Source organism: Aspergillus terreus, genomic scaffold, assembly GCF_000149615.1.
Source record: "Aspergillus terreus NIH2624 scaffold_2 genomic scaffold, whole genome shotgun sequence".
NCBI classification, from domain to species: Eukaryota; Fungi; Ascomycota; class Eurotiomycetes; order Eurotiales; family Aspergillaceae; genus Aspergillus; species Aspergillus terreus.
In genome coordinates this window covers 1,442,690-1,459,906 of record NT_165925.1, presented here as the reverse complement: position 1 = coordinate 1,459,906, position 17,217 = coordinate 1,442,690, and the positions used below count along the sequence as shown (strand labels likewise).

The 17,217-nt window shown below is 51.8% G+C and overlaps 6 protein-coding genes across 6 annotated transcripts in view; 5 read left to right on the top strand and 1 right to left on the bottom strand.

Annotated features, from left to right (window-relative positions):
• Positions 1-971, top strand: part of ATEG_01506 (putative MFS phosphate transporter) — a gene marked incomplete at both ends in the record, with an annotated part of 2,099 nt that extends 1,128 nt beyond the window's left edge. The window contains one exon of the mRNA XM_001208871.1: positions 63-971. Within this exon, the coding sequence (XP_001208871.1) occupies positions 63-971 (909 nt within the window). The remainder of the gene's footprint in view (positions 1-62) is intronic.
• A 1,190-nt stretch (positions 972-2,161) lies between these two features.
• Positions 2,162-4,311, bottom strand: ATEG_01505 (putative DNA repair protein rad9; the record flags this gene model as incomplete). Its single annotated transcript, XM_001208870.1, is given in 7 exon segments — positions 2,162-2,678; positions 2,698-2,846; positions 2,900-3,471; positions 3,523-3,738; positions 3,786-3,921; positions 3,987-4,133; positions 4,198-4,311. The coding sequence occupies 7 exon segments, from the start codon at positions 4,309-4,311 to the stop codon at positions 2,162-2,164; spliced, it is 1,851 nt and encodes a 616-aa protein (XP_001208870.1).
• A 631-nt stretch (positions 4,312-4,942) lies between these two features.
• On the top strand, positions 4,943-6,677 carry ATEG_01504 (uncharacterized protein; the record flags this gene model as incomplete). The annotated part of the gene is made up of 5 exons (XM_001208869.1): positions 4,943-5,118; positions 5,175-5,299; positions 5,444-5,591; positions 5,639-6,570; positions 6,631-6,677. 5 exons carry the CDS (start codon positions 4,943-4,945, stop codon positions 6,675-6,677), a joined length of 1,428 nt encoding a protein of 475 aa, XP_001208869.1.
• A 1,565-nt stretch (positions 6,678-8,242) lies between these two features.
• On the top strand, positions 8,243-12,853 carry ATEG_01503 (DNA-directed DNA polymerase alpha catalytic subunit POL1; the record flags this gene model as incomplete). Its single annotated transcript, XM_001208868.1, has 5 exons — positions 8,243-8,629; positions 8,696-10,408; positions 10,462-11,019; positions 11,076-11,816; positions 11,870-12,853. 5 exons carry the CDS (start codon positions 8,243-8,245, stop codon positions 12,851-12,853), a joined length of 4,383 nt encoding a protein of 1,460 aa, XP_001208868.1.
• A 426-nt stretch (positions 12,854-13,279) lies between these two features.
• On the top strand, positions 13,280-15,280 carry ATEG_01502 (putative thiamine biosynthesis protein (Thi-4); the record flags this gene model as incomplete). Its single annotated transcript, XM_001208867.1, has 9 exons — positions 13,280-13,333; positions 13,414-13,576; positions 13,627-13,709; positions 13,769-14,313; positions 14,378-14,528; positions 14,588-14,653; positions 14,718-14,826; positions 14,890-15,105; positions 15,156-15,280. 9 exons carry the CDS (start codon positions 13,280-13,282, stop codon positions 15,278-15,280), a joined length of 1,512 nt encoding a protein of 503 aa, XP_001208867.1.
• A 664-nt stretch (positions 15,281-15,944) lies between these two features.
• ATEG_01501 (DEAD-box ATP-dependent RNA helicase DBP2) overlaps positions 15,945-17,217 on the top strand; it is a gene marked incomplete at both ends in the record, with an annotated part of 2,406 nt that continues 1,133 nt past the window's right edge. The window contains 4 exons of the mRNA XM_001208866.1: positions 15,945-15,967; positions 16,106-16,269; positions 16,322-17,037; positions 17,080-17,139. Of these exons, the coding sequence (XP_001208866.1) occupies positions 15,945-15,967; positions 16,106-16,269; positions 16,322-17,037; positions 17,080-17,139 (963 nt within the window). The remainder of the gene's footprint in view (positions 15,968-16,105; positions 16,270-16,321; positions 17,038-17,079; positions 17,140-17,217) is intronic.

Genomic DNA, 17,217 nt, shown 5'->3' with positions numbered 1-17,217 from the left:
CTGGCCCCGCTGGTGGTTGGTTCGCCAACGATGTTTTCTTCTACGGAAACAAGCTCTTCCAGTCGGAGTTCATCAAGGTCATCAGCCCCGCCTCCGAGTCTATCATGCCCACCTGGCTCTGGAACCTGTGCAACGTCGGCGTTTCCTTGGCCGGTTACTACTGCGCCTCGTTCCTCATTGACAACAAGCTTTATGGCCGCAAGTGGATGCAGATGATTGGTTTCCTCATGGACTTCATCCTTTTCATCGTCCCTGCTTTCAACTTCGACTACTATACTCAGCCGGAGCACATCAAAGCCTTCCAGGCTATGTATTTCCTGAGTTCCTTCTTCAACCAGTTCGGCCCCAACTCTGTGACTTTCTTGGTCGCCGCTGAGGTCTTCCCCACCCCGATCCGTGCCACCGCTCATGGTCTCTCCGCCGCGTGGGGCAAGGCCGGTGCTCTGTTGGCTTCCGTGCTCTACAACTACATCGACACCCAGACCAAGTTCTACGTCGTGCCCTGGTTCGGTCTTGCGGGTATGGTCCTCACCTTCATCTTCCTTCCCGATACCACTGGTCTGGACTTGAAGGAGCAGGAGCGTCGCTGGATGTACATCCGTGAGGGGCGTGAGCATGAGTACCACGGCCCTGCTGTGCACCCGAAGCACCTGTCTCTCTGGGAACGCATTCGCGGCAAGGCCAAGAACTACAACGCCGAGCTTGATTACAAGCAGAAGGTCGAGGAGTATCGTGCCGAGTGGGAGGCTGCAATGTCCCGCCGCATCGCCGAGAATAACAAGGGCGAAGAGCTCGAACACGACACCGACGACAGTCTCCTGGAGGGCCACGTCCACGCTTACTTCCATCGCACCAGCCCGATGTTCCGTCCCATGGAGCAGCAGAACGGCAAGGCGGATAACTTCGCTTTGCCCCCTGCCGCTCAGGACGGCGACAGTGATTCCTTCCCCAATGAAAAATCCGAACATTGAGTTCTGATATAGTGATACCCTGTGTTGATTGCATTTGTACTGTTTGGATTGAAAAACTTTTCGGCCCATGATGGCTACTTTTCTTTTGCATATTATTTCTGGTCTTGGGTTATAGTCGATTCGAAGCGGAAGATGATGCCTATTCGAACATGGATTGTACCCGGCATATATTAGATTATAAATAGGATTAATGACCATCATCAATTCAACTCATCCAGAACGATTAAATGATACTCCGACAAATATCTACTCACGTAATACTTCCACTCTCGGCTCTATCGGGAAGCGATCTGCCCACGGTCCGCCTATCGCTAATCATCACGTGAAGCTTACTTGTTCTGCCGATTGTCCTGGGCGGAGCTAATGGCGGTCTACTGACTTAACCCACTTCCAAAATACTCCTGGGTTGAACATACATTCAAAACATACATTCAAGAGGCTAGGCCACTCATAGAGGATATTAGAGAAAGGAGCCTGGAATAATGCCAGTTTTTGCCTTCGGCTCCAACGGCTCTGGTCAATTGGGCATCGGGCACGACGAAGACGTCTCAGTTCCAACCAGATGTGACTTCGACGGTCCGGAGCCAACTTTATCTTCGTCAACAACACCAGGTTCTTCAATGTCCCGTTCCGTCCGGATTGCGGCTGGGGGCAATCATACTATCCTCCTTTGTCCAGACGGCACCGTCTATTCAGCAGGATGCAACGAGGACGGACGCTGCGGTCGACCTCCATCAAATGAGCCGCAGGTTCAATTCTGCAGAGTTACGGTTGAGGACGGACAGTCCTCGCACAGGAGATTTCAACATGTTGCAGCAACCTGGGAGGCTACAGTCCTAGTCACTGACGCGCCGCATGAGCATGGTGATCACGCGGGCGAGGACATGGTATATGTCCTTGGGTCGGGCGGGAAAGGCGAACTGGGACTCGGAGAAGGATGCACACGGGCTACGACGCCAGCCCGCATCCCGGACTTCCCGCCGCGAGGCACGCGAATCGTGTCGCTTGCGAGCGGAATGGGGCACACGGTTGCGGTCCTGTCGAACGGAGAGGTGTACGGCTGGGGGGCGGCGCGGAAGGGCCAACTAGGGGAGTCTGCGAAGGGGCGCAAGGTAGCATGGAGGCCGGTCAAGGTCGATCCTGTGCCGTTCTACGTGACGGATGCGGCGTGTGGCCGCGAGTTTACGGTCCTAATAGGAGACAAGGCTGCAGGACAGTTCACGGTGCTTGGGTCTGCGGATAACAAGTGGAATATTGTGTCTGGTTGTCCCGCGCCGCCGGATCGGCTGCGGGGATTCCGTGGTATCGCTGCCAGTTGGCATGGGGTCTATGTACATCAGGACGATTCTTCGCTGGTCGCCTGGGGGCGCAACGACCGCGGCCAATTGCCTCCGGCGGATCTGCTGAAGGCGAAGGAGATGGCAGTGGGGAGTGAGCATGTTCTTGCTCTTGTTGGGCCACGGGCTGTCGTGGCTTTTGGATGGGGTGAGCATGGGAACTGTGGACCGGACACGGATGCGCAAGGCAATGTGAAGGAGAGGTGTGGAGAGGTCCCGTTGCCTAGTGAAGGAGGTAACGAGATTGTTGGACTGGGCGCTGGGTGCGCGACAAGTTGGGTTATCATGTCTTGACGGGAAGCTGCTGGTTTGGATGGACGGACACCGAGAATAAAGGCTGTGCCTAGTCAAAAAGGCCCAGGCCGTGCAGCTACAGAGCGTCAGCTTACGTATTCAGGGGGGTGAACGGCCTCTTTACCTGGGACATGCGTTGTGTTGGGGGAATACCCATTTCCTCCTCTCGCCCGGACGGAGGCTGTTGTTGCATGCTGGGTTCATTGTCCCTGAGACCGGGCCCGAGGCTCGCGTTGAAGGTTTCCTAGAGGTTCCGATCAGCGGCAGGTTACACGGGGACGACTCCCTGGTACAGACCTGGTCAGCTGTTGCGTCCCAACCGAGAACATCTTGGGGTTCTTCATCTTCGTCTTCGTTTGGCACATCCCACTGCCGGTCATCGTCCGCTGGTACAAAGAGACTGTCGAAGTTGATCGATGGCGGCGGCCGCTGGCTTGCCGTGTTTGACTCCGTGCCGCGGGTCGAAGTCCCCGTGAGAGGGCGTATCGACCGGCTGCGTGGTGGGGGCATCTGCCTCGCGTCTGAAGCTGTGTTGGTCTGGGTGAAGTGAACGGGAGCGGGTGTTTGTCTGGCGGATAGCTCTGGCGCGGGAGCACGGGAAGAGGCTGGAGCGTCATCGCCGCCGGACTCGCCCCTGGTCATTAGAGTAAATTCCGCTTTCACGCCGCCGAAGCCGTAGGCGAGCTGCAGCGGCCGACAGGGACGGGTGTATCGGGCCGTTATCATTGTACCTGCGGTCTCCGCATGCGCAATCGCCGCTTTGAAATCCTTGAGAGCGATGGCGACGTGAAGATTGTCTTCAGCTAGGAAATGGTCGAAATCCTTCTTGTCTATAGCCACCGAGGTGTGCACGGGCTGTCTTAGAATCTCTATAGACTAGTCAGTAAGGATATTTCAAGTCACGCTTTCTTGTCCTGTACCTTTTCCGTCTGTGATCTTTGTCGTGAAGCTCGTGAATATCGCCTTGCCACCTTCCGAGTAGATGTCGAGCTGCTCTGCCGACGGACTGAAGTGGTCCGTTATCTCTCTTAGAAACTTTGGATCAATCGACCACTGGTTGGTGGTCGTGCTCCGGTCAAAGATGGCGTGATTGACAGTAGCCGGTTCGTAGATAAGTTTGTACGATTTGATAACGCCTGGATAGTGTTAGCTGTGATCATGCATTAAGCACGCGTTTCCATACCCAGCCCACAGACCATCCGGATGACGAGCTTGCACTCTGCCTCGTCAGTCTCCTCATGGAGCTCCACCTCGCAGCGTTCAACTGCAGTGTCTTTGTCACGTCCACTGGTCCTTCCCTTGAAGACTGAAAGCAAAGCCTATGAAGTTGGACGTCAGTTACGCGGAGACGCGCTGCCCATAAGTTGATCAGGATCTGTCTCACCTTTAGATATATCTCGCAGCAAAATTTATCTGGATGAGGGTTCCTGCCGCTTGCTACCCCAAAAGAGTAGCTTTCAAAAAAGCTGTCGGCATCAAAGACAAAGGCCGAGTACGCGGTCTTTGATGAGTTGAGCACGCTCAGACGGAGCTACAACGCGTCCTTAGCCATCACCCGTCGTACATATCTCCGTATAACGTTATAAGACACCTACCACGTCGTACTCGGCCTCAATGGCCACGGTCTCATGGAATTTAGCCAGACAAATGAGTGCATCGTGTAGCTGGAACAATGCCTCTGGGGCAAGCGAGAAGGTCAAGGTAGCCATAGTTGTCTCTCGAAGAAACGCACTTGTTTTTATGCATGTAATTCAAACAGTGTACCATCTTAAACCCGACTCGCCTGCTCAACTTCTTGTCTATCGACGAGGATTCCCGTAAAGTAGAAATCCAACCCCGTTCACGTCAGCAAAACATGCCCGTGATTACATAATCCAACATGCTTCGCCTGCCTTCTTTAGTTCAGCTACTTGCAGGCACAGCTGAAGAAGCGATTATTTATCTTGCCGCTGTTTGCCTCTCCAGCTCGCGTGAAGATAGCAGATACGCGTCAATACGTGATAGACAAGGGCCAGAGAAGACGCTGCGCGTCAAGACCATCGCCCTCCCCGGTTGTCCGTCCGCCCTTGACGCCAAGATGACGACGTTCGCATTGGCCGGCGACACCCTGTATATGATCCTCGACATCTTGGGGGATGAGAGAGACTATAACAGCCTATTCCAATGCGCTCTCGCATCGAAATGTTTTACAGAGCATTCCTTGGCTGTCTTGTACAAGTAAGGACCGTGCGATTCCGGAGTTTGTCGCGCGCCCTTCACTGATAAGGAAACGCCAGGCTTTACAATATCTCGCCAGTACGGAGCGGAGGAGCCGAGGATGAACAACTCAGATTCCCCCGGATGACCGCTACTCGCGGAGATGTTGCTACCTGGAAATGGGCTTTGATGTGGCGCTCCATTGTGTTGTCGACCTTGAACCAGACATACCTACCCTATTACACGTACATTCGCTATCTGGATTACGATGACTTGATTGGCCTTCTGGATGCCCCGGGGTTCACCGGGAAGATCATAGAGTAAGTTTTAATGGCGAAGTCGAAGTCTCAAGCTCATGGTTTCTAACACTCTGAAGGGATTTCTTCACGCCAGAGCTCGTTGAGTTCCTGGGGCCGCAGTATGAGACCAAAGGGAGCAAGCGACTTCGGTCATCGAAGATGTTGAAAGGAAATAGCCAGATACCGATCAAGTTATGCTCGGGTCAGTAACACGATTTCCAAATCAGAGCCTGAAAACTGATTATATGAAGAGATCGTGAGAAAGGCCAAGTCGATTCGAGGGATATCTTGCAATGGTGAGTTCCGCGGCTGCTTAGACTTATGGTTCTAATCTCACCTCATATAGTTCAACCCTCTGTGTTATCAGAATGGCTTGAACATCTGCCATTGTTGCAAACCATGACCATCTGGTCAGGTTATGCTTTGACACATCAGGCTGGCCAAAGAATCCACGACCACTGCCCGGAGTTCAAACAACTTACGATATACGGATGGTATGCGAAGTGTCCATTTCTTGTGGCTATGCTGACCATCGTACTAGGAACAACGGACAATCCAGAAGCGCTGAAGACGATTCTGAGACATTTTTGAGAGCATTACGGCCGAACTCTCTGGAATATTTCGAGATACTCAGCTTCTCTCAATTGGGACCCCGCTCCATTAGAGCTTTAGAGACTCAATCAGCGTCATTATCCGAGTTAAAACTGACAAGCCTTACAATTGAGACCATCGCAGAATTAGGGTCATTGCCTGAACTGCCGAAACTGAAAGTGCTTGTACTTACCGATTCTTCTCCAGCGGCCCGAACCGAAGAGTTTTATTCGGTTGTCACCAAAGTCGCAGATTGGATACGGAGTTGCAGAGCATTGACCCGTCTTGAACTTCGGAGATTCGTGGATGATCCTGCCCTGCTAGCACAGGTTCTGACCGATGATAAAGTCCGCTTGTCCATCCTTTATCTCGAAGGATATACTATGGCTGGAAGCCACGCCTTTCATGAGGCTCTTGCTTGTCAAGACACCTTGGAAACTCTTTATCTTCGTGGTGAACCAAGCGACTCCCCAACAGATAATGAATTGCTTGTGCAAGCGATACAACAGTTGAACAAGTTGCGCCAACTGGAACTTAAAGACATATCAGACTGGTTTACAACTGACTATGTTATCACGTTGACGCCCTATCTTCCTCATCTAGAGCGCCTCTGGATTAGTGGAGACCATTTTAGCGACGATGTATGGGATGCTTTCTTGTGCCTACCCAAACTGCAGAGCCTGTCCATTCAGGCGTTCAGTGACTTTAGTGCGCAAGGCATACTTGACTTCATCTCGCAACTGGGACCGGGAAATAAAGGCTTCAGTCTTTCGATCTTGAACGCATTGTCCGACAAGAATCTTGCAGAAGAAGCCCAAACTGTGATCCGCGAGACGCTGAAGGTGTCATTGGATGGGTCGTTCGACTTTGGTTTACGGCGTGGTAAGTGTTTATTGTTCATTATGAAATGGCAATTTGGGGGTTACTGATCTATTCATACAGAGGAGGATTCCAGTGAAAACAGTTTTGACCGTGACCAGGATGACTAGGTGCGGTCAGGTATGCGCTTGGTAGTCGGGCAAGGAACGTGTGATTCCATTAAGCTGGGATACGAGAGGTCCCATTAGGAGGTTTACGTGTACTACTACTACATGACTAAAAGAAATCAAAAAGGCCACTTGAGGTATGGAGTATTTCGACATTTTGAACGAAGAAGCTTGGAATATAACGGAGGCTCCCCAGTCAACAAGGCTACAGACTTATAATCGAATTCAGCCTTGAGACTCTACATGACTCTTTGCTTATTGTATGCTTCAATTTAGGATGGGCTCAATACATTTAGACATTAGGATTATATTCCCACAATATAACTATCATACCACATCATGGATTTCTCGATCAGCCGGCTTATAAGCCTGAGAAGAGTACGTCGGTCAGAGTAAGCTTCTCGCATTTCACCGACTTGACCTGAATCGGAGGGGAGGTGCTTTCGGTTGTAGCAAGCCAAGGAAAATTCCGGTCACCGGTGCAATTCTTCTCACTGGACCACAAGTTTGTTTAGTAGATGCTATGGCAGCAGTAGTTTAAGGAGACTCACGTCCAAGAGTAACAGATGGTGCGCCCGTCGCCTGACCTGTCGATCTTGCGCACAGGCCTGAAAAGTCATCAGCGATCTATGCAAAAGATTGAAGAGAACTTGGCGCAGTCTCACCCATCGAGGTCTAGATTGGAGCATTGACCCAGCTTAAGATGCGCCGTTTCCAGTTGGTCATCCACGGTAAATTTAAGCTACATTAGTCAGTATCGATGCGGGTCGCGTTGCTCACGGATCATGGATGGTGCTGTACCTGAATCTCTTCAGCCTTCCCGTGGACGAGCGGTGTTGCGCTTGAAGAAGTTGTCCACAGAGTGAGCGTAGTAAAGAGGACTTGCGAAAGGAGCATCTTGAACTTGGCGCGTGTAGTCGCAGATTGGTGTCAGTCGGGCTGCTGATATCCTGTAGGAAGGTGGAGAACTCAGGATAGATGACAGCCAGGAACGACGAGCCTATTTATGCCTCGTCGCGCTCTCAGGGCAAGGCATGCCAACGCGATCTCTCCTCCAGCCTGGGGATGATCTACAATGCCAGTCGAAAGTCATTTTCTACACGTCGATCTAGATACAACTCGGTAGGACCGCGAGGTCTCAGAACTACCCGAGCAAATGGGCGCCAAAGAGGAAGAGAGAATGAGCCCCTTGCATGCCGGCTTTGATTTGTAACGGTTTTGTACGAGCGAGAACTGAGGATAATAAGAAGATCTGGGCGAACTCACTCTGAGCGTCTGGATGGAATGAAGGGACGAGAGCCAAAACCAGGACGTGATTGGCCAGTGACGGGATCTAATAATGCCCAACGCGGATTGGTGGGCAACGCGTCCCTTTCGCGTGAGGCGGGCGGAGACGCGTCTTCTCTCACTGTCTCCGCGCGCCGCTTCCCTCCCTGCCCGAAATCCACGTCTGTCTGCAGATTGTTTTGCTCACCCACAGCCATTCACCCCCCATCGATCCATTCCTGAAGGCCTGTATCACCAATTCATGGACCTACTCACCTACGCCTAATCATTCACATACCGCCATGTCCTCCCACCGAGCGAAATTGGCGGAGCTGCGGGCTCTCCGCGCCGCAGGCAAGAAGCGCCTTTCGACATACGAAATCGAGGAACAGGGCGACATTTATGAAGAGGTCGATGATGAGGGGTACAAAAAGGTTATCCGCGATCGACTAGATGAGGATGATTTTGTCGTCGACGATAATGGCGCTGGATACGCTGATGATGGCCGAGAGGTCTGGAACGAGCCCACGGCAGGTTATTATGACGACAGCGAAGACGACGAACTCCCTGCGCGCGGGAAAGCAGCTAAGCGGAAGCGTGAAGAAGAGAAGCAGCGACAAGAGAAAATCAACAACGGAATCTCGAAATATTTCAACAAAGGGAACGCGACAACGACCTCGAAACCCAAGGTATGATAGATCTCTTTTGGAACGTCAGATTTAAAGAGAAACATCCTTGGCTGACTGTTGTCTCAGCCGGTTGTTACTGCTGAAGACGATGCTTTCATGGCCGATCTCCTCGGAGAGGTCGACACTAATGTTGTCTCCAACCATGTCCCGACGCAAAATGTGATCAAATCCGAAGCCCGCCGCAAAGTCCGCATCCTCTCGCCCCCGCTTTCAGACCGAACGCGCCTACCAAAGAAGGAACGCAAGGATGAGAATAGCGACCCAGTGTCGCCACCTGCTCAAGAGCCCGAGCTCAACCTCGATAATGATGACGGTCCGCTCTCTACCGCAGATGATGACATACCAATGAGCGACCCGATGCCGTCATCGCCACTCAGCAAGGCCGTTGAACGAAAGACAGCGACTCCGGTCAAAAAGGAGGAGTCCGATGATGAAGAGAATGACCTGATGGAAATTGCAGAAGCTACTGGAACACAGGAAGCAAAGGCAGCAAGTGTGAACATGGCGGGGACCCGGCCGCCTCCCAAACTCAAGCGGGCTTTGCCCACCCCTGCAAGCTCCTCTCCTGCAAAGGCTGCTCCCGATCTCGAAAACGCTTCCTGGAACGATGTCCGGAGCAAGCTGAACGTCCTTAGCAGCCCAGCAACAGAGTCGCGCACTTTTGGCAAGCTCCGTGCTCAGGATGTTGTGGAGGAAGATGGGAGCCTGCGCATGTTCTGGATTGACTTCACAGAGGTCAATGGTAGTCTCTGCTTGTTTGGAAAGGTCAAAAACAAGCATACGGGCTCCTTCGCTAGCGCCTTCGTTAAAGTCGACAACATCCTCCGAAAACTCTACTTCCTACCCCGTGAGAACAGAGTCAAGCACGGCCGTGAGACCGATGAGGAGGTCGACATGGAAGATGTGTACAGTGAAGTCGACGAGATGATGTCACGGCTCAGGGTTGGGATGCACAAGATCAAGCCATGCACTCGCAAATACGCTTTCGAAATTCCTGGTATTCCCCGAGAGGCGGAATACTTGAAATTGCTTTATCCATACGATAAGCCCGCGCTGCCCATGGATGTGAAAGGGGAAACCTTCTCCCATGTGTTTGGGACAAACACCTCGTTGTTTGAGCAGTTTGTCCTTTGGAAGAACATCATGGGTCCTTGTTGGCTAAAAATTGAGGAAGCAGACTTCTCTGCTGTCAACAATGCATCTTGGTGCAAGTTCGAATGCCAGGTCTCCAAGCCGGGACTCATCTCCCCAGTCGTCGATTCTGAAAATTTGGACGCACCGCCCCTGACGCTGATGAGTCTTTCCTTCCGAACGCAATTGAACGTGAAAGAAAACAAGCAGGAGATTCTGGTCGCAAGTGCTCGGGTGTACGAGAATGTCTCCCTCACTGAAACCACGCCCCCAGAGAAGCTTCCTTGCAAGACATTCACCGTCATGCGGCCTGTAGGTTCTTCGTACCCAGTGCATTTCGAAGCCGAAACGCGAAAGCAGCGTGGGACCTACATGCTCGAGAAGAGCGAACAGTTCCTATTGAGCAAATTCCTGGCATTGTTCGAGAAGATGGACCCTGACGTTCTGATGGGACATCAACTGCAAGAAGTCGACCTGAGCATCCTGCTCAATAGATTGAAAGAGAAAAAGACCCCCGGGTGGCATCGTCTGGGTCGGTTGAAGCGTGGAGAGTGGCCCAAAAACTTCAACAGGGGCGGAGGCTTCTTTGCCGAGAGGCATCTGATCGCTGGTAGATTGATGTGTGATGTCGCTAACGATATGGGCAAGGTATGTCATCTGTTTTTGGACCGGTATTACTCCTCCCTATTAATATACGACAGTCCCTTATGATGAAATGCCAATCGTGGAGTTTGACCGAAATGTGCGATCTGTACCTCGGACAGGGCAACACCCGGCAAGAGATTGACTGCGAAGCGGCACTGAAGACCTGGGCTACAACGAAAGATGGCCTCATGAACTTTGTGAACCACTGCGATGCCGATACTTACTTTGTCGCGGCTTTGGTACTGCGGCTCCAGATGCTGCCCCTTACCAAAGTCCTCACGAACATTGCTGGCAACTCCTGGGCGCGAACACTCAGCGGTACGAGAGCTGAGCGTAACGAATACATTCTACTGCACGAGTTCCATCGGAACAAATACATATGTCCCGATAAATACTCCTCGAGGCTTCAAAAAGCAGAGGAGAAAATTCAGGACGGTGACGAGGAAGACGGCGTGGACAAGAAGAAGAAGGACAAGTACAAGGGAGGTCTTGTGTTCGAGCCTGAGAAAGGTCTTTACGACAAATTTGTTCTCGTCATGGACTTTAACAGTCTGTACCCCAGCATCATTCAAGAGTACAACATTTGCTTCACGACCGTGGAGCGTACGGCAACGGTTTGTTCCCAACAAAAAAGGAACTTGGCAAATCACGACCACTAATTTCGTCCCAGGCTGAGAATGAGAACGAAGAGAAAGTACCTGAAGTGCCAACGTCCGATCAAGAGCAGGGTATCCTGCCTCGACTGATTGCTACCCTAGTTGGCCGTCGACGGGAAGTGAAGAAGCTGATGAAAGACAAGCGTGCTACTCCTGAACAGCTTGCTTTATGGGACACGAAACAGTTGGCTTTCAAGCTGACTGCTAATTCCATGTATGGATGTTTGGGATACACGCAAAGTCGCTTCTATGCTCGTCCTTTGGCTATGCTCACTACCTTCAAGGGTCGTGAGATTCTCAGGAGTACCAAAGAACTGGTCGAGTCCAAACAACTTAGAGTCATCTATGGTGATACTGACTCGGTCATGATTAACACGAACATGGACACGATCAGTGATGCGCTCAAAGTTGGAGATGAACTCAAGAAAGTCGTGAATGAACGGTACCGCCTCCTCGAGATCGATATCGATAACATTTTCCGGCGGTTGCTTCTACACGCTAAGAAGAAGTATGCCGCCATCAATATCACTGAAGTCGACGGCAAGTACGTGGATAAGTTGGAAGTCAAGGGCTTGGATATGAAGCGCCGTGAATACTGCGCCTTGTCCAAAGAAGCTTCCCAACGACTTCTGAACGAGGTCCTCTCTGGGGAAGACCAGGAGCTCGTCCTCGACCGGGTCCATGAATACCTCCGTGACCTCGCCCACAAGATGAGGGAATACACCGTCCCAGTTCAGAAATACGTCATCTACACGGTAATTTGCTCCGTTATTGATGAGTGGGAATGTTCCACTGACTCTGTCCACAGAAACTTTCCAAGCGACCAGAGGAATACCCCAACAAAGAGTCAATGCCTCCAGTACAAGTCGCCCTTCGTGAACTTGCGCGAGGCAAATCCGTCCGCCCTAACGATGTCATCTCTTACATCGTAACGAACGGCGATTCGGAGACCTCGTCTCTACCCCCGGCTAAGCGCTCATACACGCTTCAAGATGTCATGAAATCCGATAACGGTCTCAAGCCGGATATCGAATTTTACCTCCTGAAGCAAATCTTCCCGCCCATTGAACGTCTTTGTGCTCCAATCCCCGGGACCGATGCTGTTCGGCTCGCAGAATGTCTGGGTCTTGATGTCCGCAAGTACCAGATCAATAACTCTAGCGGGGGCAACCAACAGAATACGGACATCTTCCCACTGGAGTCTCAGATACCGGATTCCGTCCGCTTTCAGAATGCTGCGCGATTGACCTTGACATGTCGATTCTGCAAGGAGAAGTCCGTCTTTGAAGGACTGGTGACTTCCTCTCACATGTGTAATCCACATGGCATCGTCTGCCCGAACGAGTCGTGTCAGAAGCAGTTCTCGGTCTTGACGGTCGTCGCACAGCTGGAGTCCCAGATTCGTGCTCAGACGTCCAAATACTACGAGGGCTGGCTTGTCTGTGACGACTCGGCATGTGGTAACCGCACACGGCAGACCAGCGTCTATGGACATCGCTGCCTGGGGCCACGAGGTCACGCAGAAGGCTGCCTTGGACGAATGACCTACGAGTACTCTGAGAAGCAGATGTACAACCAATTGTTATACTTTGCTGGTCTGTGGGATGTGGACAAAGCCCGGGCGGCCGCACAGAAAGAGGCCAGTGGCGAGAAGAAGGACAGCGTTGCTGCCCTGGCAGAGTTCAACCGTGTCCGGTTTGGAACTGTCAAGGGGGTTGTTGACGGGTACTTGAAGAAGTGTGGACGACAATGGGTAGAGATGGACAACTTGTTCCGATTCATGCTGCCATAGTTGTGCCTTGGTCCTGTGGCGTAATAACGATTGGGATCTGTATATACCAGGGAATTTTCGGATAGTTTGGGCTTGGGTTATTTGTGAATTTTCATGTACAGCGAGGCAGTTGTTTTGTCTACCTCTTATCATAGAATGATTGCAATGAAGAAGAATATGCATGATATACCGCCCATCCGGATGATTGTGTAGCTTCATACCGAGGAGGACGCTGCTTATCTTATCGGGACGCGCAAAAACAGGCCAAAGTCCCCCGCCTCCCCACCATGGGAACAAACCGACTCTCTGCCATCCATCTTCTCATGATCTACCAATTAACGACTCTCTGAGACTACGTGGTGCTCGACTTCCTCAGGTCTAGCCCAACAGATCTAGTCTCCATACAAGTTCATCAACCAGCGGGAGTTTCCTCCCTGTGCCACTGTCATGTCTGCGAAGCGGGTTCTCGTCATCGCAAGGGTCCGACAGCTCGGGCGGCGCGTACGTTGCATATACCACCATTGCCATGTACAATCAGCTAATGCTGCATCCTCGGATACAGCGGACTAGAAGCCGATCAGAGGGTCCTGGCCGCCCATGGCTGTTATGCTCTCACCGCAACCACGGGTCTGACAGCCCAGAACACTCTCGGAGTGCAGGACATCTTTGTCATCCCGGCCGAATTTGTCAAAAAACAAATCAATGCCGGCTTGGAGGACGTCGGAGCAGACGTGGTTAAACTAGGTAGGGCTATATGCTACCTGGTCTCTACACCATAAACTAATCCAAGGAAGGCATGCTCTCCTCGGCTGAGACGATTGACATCATCGCGGAGACGTTGACGACGCATCAAATCCCGTATGTTGTGTTGGACCCGGTACGCAATCTCTCTTTACCTTGGTCAATGAGTCACAAAATGGTCTAATTTGGACACAGGTCATGGTGTCCACGAGTGGATCGCAGTTACTGCCAGAACAAGCCGTCCAGGGCCTGCGGACAAAGTTACTCCCCCTGACCACGATCCTCACGCCCAATATCCCAGAAGCACAGCTCCTCCTGAAAGACTGTGGGGTCGATGCTCCCGAGCCAGAGGACGTCGCTGGTCTCATTCAGCTAGCGAAGCAAGTTTGTTCGCTCGGCTCTAAAGGAGTTCTCCTCAAGGGCGGCCATTTGCCGCTTACGAAAGAGCTCAAAACAGCACGTTCTACGGAAGAGGCGACGACTGTTATCGATGTCCTTTATGACGGGGAGGACGTCACTCTTTTTGAGACCGACTTCCTCGTATCCAAGAATACGCACGGCACCGGTTGCTCACTTGCGTCTGCCATTGCGGCTAACCTGGCCCTTGGCAAGGACATGAGATTGGCGGTCCAGAGTGCCGTTCGATTTGTCGAGGCCGGCATCAAAACCAGCTTTGACCTGGGTAAGGGTAGTGGGCCGATCAATCATTTCCACTCGATACATACGATTCCTTTTGCGCCGTACGTATCTCTCATTTCTCTATTGGACGATCTGAATGTTATTTGCTAACATTTTCATTACTAGCGGCCGATTCATCGAGTATGTTTTAGCTCGCCCCGATGTTCGCTCCGTGTGGAAGCGGTTTACGGAGCACGACTTCGTAAAGGGTATGGGAAATGGCAAATTGCCAGTAGAGCGCTTCAAGGAGTATCTGGTACAGGACTATCTCTACCTGGTATTGTTTCCATGTTCCTCGCTAAACGCATGTTGTCTCTGGAGCTGACAAATTGTTAGGTTCATTTCGCAAGAAGCAATGCTCTCGCGGCATACAAAGCGAAAGACATGGATTCGATTGCTGCGGTATGCACGTCCCCGCATCTGAGGTTATAACGCATCCCGCTGATCTATTATTTCTTCAACGCAGTCGTCTAGCATTGTCCTTCATATTCAACGCGAGACGGCGTTGCACTTGGATTATTGTGCATCATTTGGTCTGTCCAAGGAGCAGATGGAGAAATATCCCGAAACTATCGGTAGGCAAGGACCCTTGGGCGTGCTTTATCTGTTGCTGACGAAGATAACCTCTGGGCTCGCAGCGTGCACGGCGTATAGTCGATACATCCTCGACGTGGGCCAATCGGAGGATTGGCTCGCATTGCAGATGGCTCTTGCACCGTGCTTGATCGGATATGGAGCTATTGCGCAGCGGTTACATGGTGACAAGGAGACACTCCGGGAGGGGAACCGTTACTGGAAGTGGATTGAGAACTATGTGGCAGACGACTACACGGAAGCCGTACGACTGGGCTCGGGTGAGTAGTGATTGACTCTGACTGTTGGACTATGGCTAATACTTTGGTAGAACTATTGGAGACCCACATGCGACAGGTTTCCCCGAGTCGAATAGAAGAGCTGGTCAGGATCTTCATCCGGGCCACAGAGTTGGAGATCAGCTTCTGGGACATGGGGATGGGCGAGCAGGTGTGAATCAGAAGCTTTGTGAAGTTTGTTGACAGGAATCAGGGGTTTTTGTGTGAATATGTAGAATTATAGAGTATATACGGATCTAGAAGCAATGCTTTATGTTGCACAATATTGCAATATCGCTATGAACGTACTCTGTAGACTTTTTCACTTGTGTTCGTCTCTTCTGCGGTGTTGTTGGGGCGGTTTTTCCCTTTGGGCCTCTTCCTTTGGATGGCTCCGACGCTAATCCAAATCGGGTAGGTGTCGCCTCCTCCAGAAACTTTTTTTTCCTTTTTTTTCGCCTCCTTCATTTTTCCTTCCCGCCGGCGGCTGCTTTTTTCTTCCCTCTCCTTTCCTCTTTTCTCCTCTCGCCATCCTCTCTCTCTCTCTTCAACCTCATCCTTCTCTCTCTTTTTTGTCTTCCACCTCAGACACCTTTCTTCTCTCTTTCTCTTCCATCTCGGGAGGTTACTTCGTTTTCTTTGGAAAATCCTAGTTCTCTTGTTTTCCCTCTCCATCGAAGACTCCATTCTCTGACACTTCATCATGTCTTACGGTGGCGGTTATCAGCGCGATTCCTATCGGTAAGTCCTTGCTTTCTTTGGGCTCATAATCAATAGGTAGTTATCAGAGTGTCAGTACCGGATGAAAGGATTCGTTCTCTCTCAGTTGAACCTACCAGCCAATGCCATCGTGTATCGCTCCGATGTGAGCGCCTAGGTGGCAAAGTCGGCATCGGTCTTCAACAACAATCAACCGGTACTAACATACTGAACTACTATTACTCCTTCATGAGCCTTGGACATCACATCGTTCAGATGCTGACTTTTTTTGTTGAAGCTCCAGAGGTGGCGGTAGCGGTGGCTATTCCAACGGCTACTCCAACGGATACAGTGGTGGTGATGGCTACAGCGGTGGTGGATACAGCGGCGGCGGCGGCTACGGCGGTGCCCGTGGTGGCGGAGACCGCATGTCCAACCTGGGCGCCGGTTTGAAGAAGCAGGATTGGGGTATGTCTTATCAATCCTTTACGCCTTGGAACATCTTTACTAACTCTTCTAGATCTCGATGCTCTGCCTAAGTTCGAGAAGTCTTTCTACAAGGAGCACCCTGATGTCGCCAACCGCTCTCAGCGCGATGTCGACGAATTCCGCAAGAAGCACGAGATGTCTGTGCAGGGCCGCAACGTCCCCCGCCCCGTTGAGACCTTCGACGAGGCTGGTTTTCCTCAGTATGTGCTCGGTGAGGTCAAGGCTCAGGGTTTCGAGCGTCCCACCGCCATTCAGTCCCAGGGTTGGCCTATGGCCCTCTCCGGTCGCGATGTCGTCGGTATCGCCGAGACGGGTTCCGGAAAGACCCTGACCTACTGTCTTCCCGCCATTGTCCACATTAACGCCCAGCCTCTCCTTGCTCCTGGCGACGGCCCCATCGTCCTCGTCCTTGCTCCTACCCGTGAGTTGGCCGTCCAGATTCAGACCGAAATTACCAAGTTCGGCAAGTCCTCTCGCATTCGCAACACTTGCGTCTACGGTGGTGTTCCCAAGGGCCCTCAGATCCGTGACTTGAGCCGCGGCGTTGAGGTCTGCATTGCTACTCCCGGTCGTCTGATCGATATGCTGGAGGCCGGTCGTACCAACCTTCGTCGTGTCACATACCTGGTTCTTGACGAGGCCGATCGCATGCTGGACATGGGTTTCGAGCCGCAGATTCGCAAGATCATTTCCCAGATTCGTCCTGACCGTCAAACTTGCATGTGGTCCGCTACGTGGCCCAAGGAAGTTCGTCAGCTCGCTTCGGACTTCCTGAACGACTACATCCAGGTTAACATTGGATCCATGGACCTGTCCGCCAACCACCGCATCACTCAGATCGTCGAGGTCGTGTCCGATTTCGAGAAGCGCGACAAGATGATCAAGCACCTCGAGAAGATCATGGAGAACCGCGGCAACAAGATTCTT